The sequence below is a fragment of the Podarcis pityusensis genome (assembly GCF_964106645.2).
Source record: "Podarcis pityusensis genome assembly, chromosome: 5".
NCBI classification, from domain to species: Eukaryota; Metazoa; Chordata; class Lepidosauria; order Squamata; family Lacertidae; genus Podarcis; species Podarcis pityusensis.
In genome coordinates this window covers 62,246,955-62,252,900 of record NC_138032.1, presented here as the reverse complement: position 1 = coordinate 62,252,900, position 5,946 = coordinate 62,246,955, and the positions used below count along the sequence as shown (strand labels likewise).

General features: G+C 47.1%; 1 protein-coding gene across 1 annotated transcript; it reads right to left on the bottom strand.

The window, feature by feature from the left end:
* Nucleotides 1-290: 290 nt before the first annotated feature.
* Nucleotides 291-5,414, bottom strand: LOC308477984 (homeobox protein vent1-like; the record flags this gene model as incomplete). Its single annotated transcript, XM_081007217.1, has 3 exons — nucleotides 291-636; nucleotides 4,462-4,691; nucleotides 5,180-5,414. The coding sequence occupies 3 exons, from the start codon at nucleotides 5,412-5,414 to the stop codon at nucleotides 307-309; spliced, it is 795 nt and encodes a 264-aa protein (XP_080863343.1). The 3' UTR covers nucleotides 291-306.
* Nucleotides 5,415-5,946: the final 532 nt, after the last annotated feature.

Genomic DNA, 5,946 nt, shown 5'->3' with positions numbered 1-5,946 from the left:
CACTGTTAGCAGTCTTTGTAGGAATTTTTGCAGTTTCCTTCACTAGATATCTAGCCCAAATTTTAGAAAATGCTGAAATAGCAATGCTGAAATAACCACCTGCCTTTGGATGCAGGATTTTAGAAAACACTGAACTAAAGCAATCAACAAAATTTTTTTTATATAAAAATATTTTTTTTATTCTCAATTCTTCAATCTTTATTCAATCATGATTCAATATTCAATCTTTATTCAATTTATTCAATGTTATGTGTTCTTGCACATATATATGCTCTGCAATAAAACCAACATATTTCTGAACAAGATCTACCACGCCATCCCATATCCTAACGCAGGAGTAGGAAAAGTTTGCTTGGAATCCATCTTGTGCTCTTCAGTTGAATTTCCTGAGAACTGGGTTGGAAAGTGATAAGGCAGACCAGGTAATGGAAATGGATAAGGTGAATTTTGGAAGGGCTGGTACTTGCAGCCAGGAGGATTGGGCCACAAAGAAGGATTTGGCATATAAGGTAGAAGGCTGGGTGGGATCTTGGGCTGACATATCAGACAGCCGGGAGATGAAGGCCAGAGGCCTCGGCGATAGTCTTGTAGCTGTCGCTTAAGTTTCATCCTGCGATTTTGGAACCAGTTTTTAACCTAATAATAAGAATAATAAAGTAAATTCAGAAGCTAGTAGTCACAGAAACAGCCTCATGTTCTCAGAATGCACAGTCACTTACATCAATGGGCCATTCAGACCAGTTTCCACGTAACAAAATGGCAGCGCTACCATGTATTTAATATTGTACAATGAGTCTCCCAAAGCAGATCATAAACCACCTTCTGCAATGATCTCGAAGAAGCTTCCCCCAACTGGTGCCTGTTTCGACTGCAGGTACTGACAGCTCCTGCCACTGTGGCCAATGGTCAGGGGCAACTAAACCAAAAAAGATTCTCCACCCCTAAAGTAGTAAAGGTAACGGGACCCCTGAGCATTGGGTCCAATCGCGGACGACTCTGGGGTTGCGGCGCTCATCTCGCTTTATTGGCCAAGGGAGCCGGTGTACAGCTTCCACATCATGTGGCCAGCATGACTTAGCCTCTTCTGGCGAACCAGAGCAGCGCACGGAAATGCTGTTTACCTTCCCACCGGGGTGGTACCTATTTATCTACTTGTACAGTGGTACCTCGCAAGACGGAAAACTCGCAAAACGAAAGGGTTTTTGGTTTTTTGAGTTGCTTCGCAAGACGATTTTCCCTATGGGCTTGCTTTGCAAGACGGAAACGTCTTGCAAGTTTGTTTCCTTTTTCTTAAAACCGTTAATACAGTTGCGACTTGACTTCGAGGAGCAACTCATAGCACGCGGTGTGGTAGCCTTTTTTGAGGTTTTTGAAGACTTTGGAGATTTTTGAAGCTTTTCCAAAACTGTTCCGACACAGTGCTTCGCAAGACGAAAAGAACCACAAGACGAAAAAACTCGCGGAACGAATTAATTTCATCTTGCGAGGCACCACTGTACTTTGATGTGCTTTCGAACTGCTAGGTTGGCAGGAGCAGGGACCGAGCAACGGGAGCTCACCCTGTCGTGGGGATTTGAACCGCCGACCTTCTGATCGGCAAGTCCTAGGCTCTGTGGTTTAACCCACAGCGCCACCCGCGTCCATACCCCTCAACTACAGGCTATGAAATACAGAAGCACAGCGCTCAGCGGGGAAGGGCAATGGAGCAATAGATAAAAGTGGCAAAATGATATGGTAGTGGGTATCAGTCAGTTAAGAGGCTCCCTCCCTGATGCCATTTCCTATCCAACTAGTCTATGCAAATTTTACATGTTGTTTGGTACTATCACAGAAGCAGAGTGGTGTAAATACCTCACTGGGTGTATTTATAAAGACGCTGTGCAGCTTCCCATCAAGGACGCTGTACTTGCATCCTGTGCCAAGCAGGGGGTTGGGCTAGATGACTTCAGAGGTCTCTTCAAGCTCTAGTTATAAGTGTCTGATCAAGGGCCTGACAAGCCTATTGCTGCGATCAGTAACTGGACTTCCCTCAGACACAAAATGTGCTCAGGGCAATGCCTAGAGAATTAGTGATTCCTCCCGTTGGGGATGGAGGCAAGGGAGGACACAGAATCCCACCTTCCCCAAATTTGAACCCTTCTGCTTAGACCTTAGCAAGCTACTCGGAAGGGAGTTTTCTAATCAGGTTCTATGGAGCAAACATAGAAACTCTCTGCGATCCAGAGCCCTGGCGCAGACTTGTGATCGCAGGGAAGATCCCACAGGTTTTTAAAGCTGCAATCTGGGCAACTAGCTCCACTGAGCAAGCAACATAAACATGCAGAGAACTGCAGTCTAAGCAGTGACCCCAAACACACCTACTACGCAGTTCATTCCACAGGAAGGCATATTTTCACTGTTAATTATGCACTACGATACTAAAGGGCAGCAAGGCTGTCCAAATGATCGTTTCCCCTCCACAGTCTATAAACTGTCTGAATAAGGCTACAGCGGCTCTTCCAAACTTGGTGCAAAAATATTCAGCATAATTGTCCTACATCTGTAGGCATTTCACTGACAACCTCAGGATGCCCAACCTAAGTGATTTACCAAATGACTGTGCCCTAGGTCTTTTGATGAGCGAGCTGGATAAATAAGAGGTGGCATGGGCATAATCCTGTGGTTGGTCTTTCTTGCTAAATGGATGCAAACAAGCCATGTGGATAAGACAGTTGCCAATGCTCCCATCTGCACAATGCAGCACTCAGCAAGAATTCCCATTTCAAAAGGCAGCTTGGCACCAGTCCACAAGGCACTTCTTTTCTCTAAAGTAATCTCACAGCAGGTTCTTTAAAGAGAAATGGATTTGTGGCTTGCCAGGGTGGCCCCACCAAGAGACACTCAAAAACTGCAGACTCTTAATGTCCAAGTTACCCCTATGCTCATGTTTCATTTACTTACTCAAAGCATTTAGACTAAGGACGTTCCTTCTAAAATGGCATGCAACACATTGCAATCCTTAAGCTTACTTATTCAAAAGTAAGATGCCATGAATTTCATGGAACTTGGGCCACATTCTTGTCCTACACTCACCACACTATTATACCATTTTAAACTATCGCAGCTGCTTCCAAGGAATCTTGGGAAATGTAGTTTGTTAAGGGGTTTATAGAATTGTTGGGAGGCTCCTTAGTACCCCTCACAAAGTTACAATTCACAGAGTAGTTTTAACAACCCATCCCACCTCTTCACAAGGAACTCTGGAAATTGTAGCCAGGTGAGGGGAACACGGCTCTCTTAACAATCCTCAACATGCTCAACTACAGCTCCAAGAATTCTTTGGGGGAAGCCATGATTAAAGTAGTACAGTGGTGCCTCAGGTTACATACGCTTCAGGTTACAGACTCCGCTAACCCAGAAATAGTGCTTCAGGTTAAGAACTTTGCTTCAGGATGAGAACAGAAATTGTGCTCCGGTGGCGCGGTGGCAACAGGAGGCCTCATTAGCTAAAGTGGTCTTCAGGTTAAGAACAGTTTCAGGTTAAGTACGGACCTCCAGAACAAATTAAGTACTTAACCTGAGGTACCACTGTATCATAGTACTTTACATTGTATGGTCTTACACTTTAGTAAGTGCGCTTGAGATTTCAGCAATAACTGAAGACTTTTCAGCTTTTTATTTTATTATTACATTTATAGCCTGCCTTTTCTTCCACTGGGAAGTAGGCTACCCTTCTATGTGAGATTCATATGGCATTTGTTCCCATCCTTCTTCTTGGTTGTTCAGGGCAGGTCATCCTCACAACCACCTTGTATGGTAGGCCAGGATGAGAGACAAGCAATGAGCCAAAAGTTTATGTATTGCAGAATGTGGATTTGAATCCAGATCCAACACTTTTTCATCTTCAACCAGCTCCATCTCTAGTTTGCACAAACGGCTACTTATTAAAAATTTCATCCCTCTTACATTTATACCCTGCTTTTTCCCCCATCACAGACTTCAGGCGGTGTACTTGTAATTTGCAAGTGGTCTCCAAACCACCCCCAGACCTGCTTAATTTCCAGCACAGGTGGGGCCTCATGACCTTCTCTATCCTAATTCCCACATCAATACTGTACAGTGGTACCTCTGGTTACGTACTTAATTGGTTCCGGAGGTCCGTTCTTAACCTGAAACTGTTCTTAACCTGAAGCACCGCTTTAGCTAATGGGGCCTCCTGCTGCCGCCGCGCTGCCAGAGCACGATTTCTGTTCTCATCCTGAAGCAAAGTTCTTAGCCCAAGGTAATATTTCTGGGTTAGCGGAGTCTGTAACCTGAAGCGTATGTAACCCGAGGTACCACTGTATATCAATAACGAAACTGCTTCTTAAAGAATTGTAGTTCAGGAAGAGCTTTCCAAAACCGCACCTCAAGAGGCAACCGGACTACTCAGGAGTAAGTGTCTCAAAGACAGACTGCCTACAGCACAGGCCAGTCACTCACCTGCTCTTCCGTCAGGTGCAGCTCCGCGGCCAAGCCTTGCCTTTCCCACTGCTTCAGATAGGTTTGTCGCAGGAAGGTGCTCTCCAACCCGCGGAGCTGCTCCATGGTGAACGCTGTGCGCAAACGGGAGTAGTGCCGTCGATCCTCCCGGTCCAGGTTCACGTCGGAAGCGGCGCTCTTGCTCGCCTCCCTGACCGAGACCGGCTCGCTTGCGCAGGGTCCTTGGTCGGCTACGAAAGCGGGAGAGCAAGAAGTGTGAGCCAAACTTTCCTTCCTTTCCTGAGCGCACCTAGCAAGGTCTAGCTGAGATAACCCCAAGCAGGGGGCGTCTTTTCTCGCCAGGGCTCAATGGATAGAATGCTTCCCCCCCCCCCTCTTTCTGAGGGAGAAGAGGCAACACACCGCGCCTCTCCCCAGTTTTTTCTCACGCCCCAATAACAATTTCCACTCCTAAACGCGGGTAGACTCGGGGTGCGGCAACATCCATTGCTTAGTGCATATCTTGTTGGTTTTAAAAGGACTTGTTCCCAAGTGTACCCTAAAAGCATACCCCTCCCCCAAAATAGCGCAGAATTGCTATTGCGCCCTAGAGGAGGTTCTCCAGTACTGCTCAAAAACTAGCCAAGGCGCTTGGCGAGGATTACGGCCTTACTACCACCACGTGATTGCCGGGTAATGCCACTAGTCCTCAGTGAGGCAGGTCCGGCGTTTGACTTACTCTTGCTTGGCGAGCAATCGACGGCAGTTTCACGGGCCTCGCTGCATCCTTCTCCTCCACTTCCGACGGCGGTGGCGTCTCCTCTGCGCAATCCCATAGAGGGGCATGGCTTCTTGGGCTGGGCCTTCCCTAACCAGGAGCTTCCTTTGCACAAATTGGGAGCGCTCGGAGCGGGCACGCAGCAGATATGGGGCTTGTGCGCGATCACCTGCTGATCGCAGGCCCGCTGACCCATGTGCGCACGAAACACGCCGACCTCCACGCTTCTCCTGCAGGGGGCCAGCCCTCCACTGCAAATTTATAGGCGACAGCGAGCACTTAAGGAGGAAGATTCGCACCTGGAACTCGGGGCCGGCCGATCTACAGCGCCCCCTCCCGGCAGTGCAGAGTTGATTTCCAACACACAAACACCAAGTGGGTGTGTCTTATCTTAGTATCAATATACTACGCCCTGTCCCAAGGGTGTTTCGTTTCTGCTGTTATCTGGTGGTCATCTTCTTATTTTAGCTGGGGAAGGAGATAAAAGATTTAAACGGAGAAGGAAACTCACCCTCCCCCACCCAGTGATTGGCAATTCTGCATAACTGCCTTTTAGAGATGTCCACCCCAAAATGATTTCGTAAAATCTGGGAACATAAGATCAAGAAATGCGAAACTGGCATATTGCCTCCAGAGCTATATCAAGAATACAGTGGTACTTTGGGTTACATACGCTTCAGGTTACAGACTCCGCTAACCCAGAAATATTACCTCAGGTTAAGAACTTT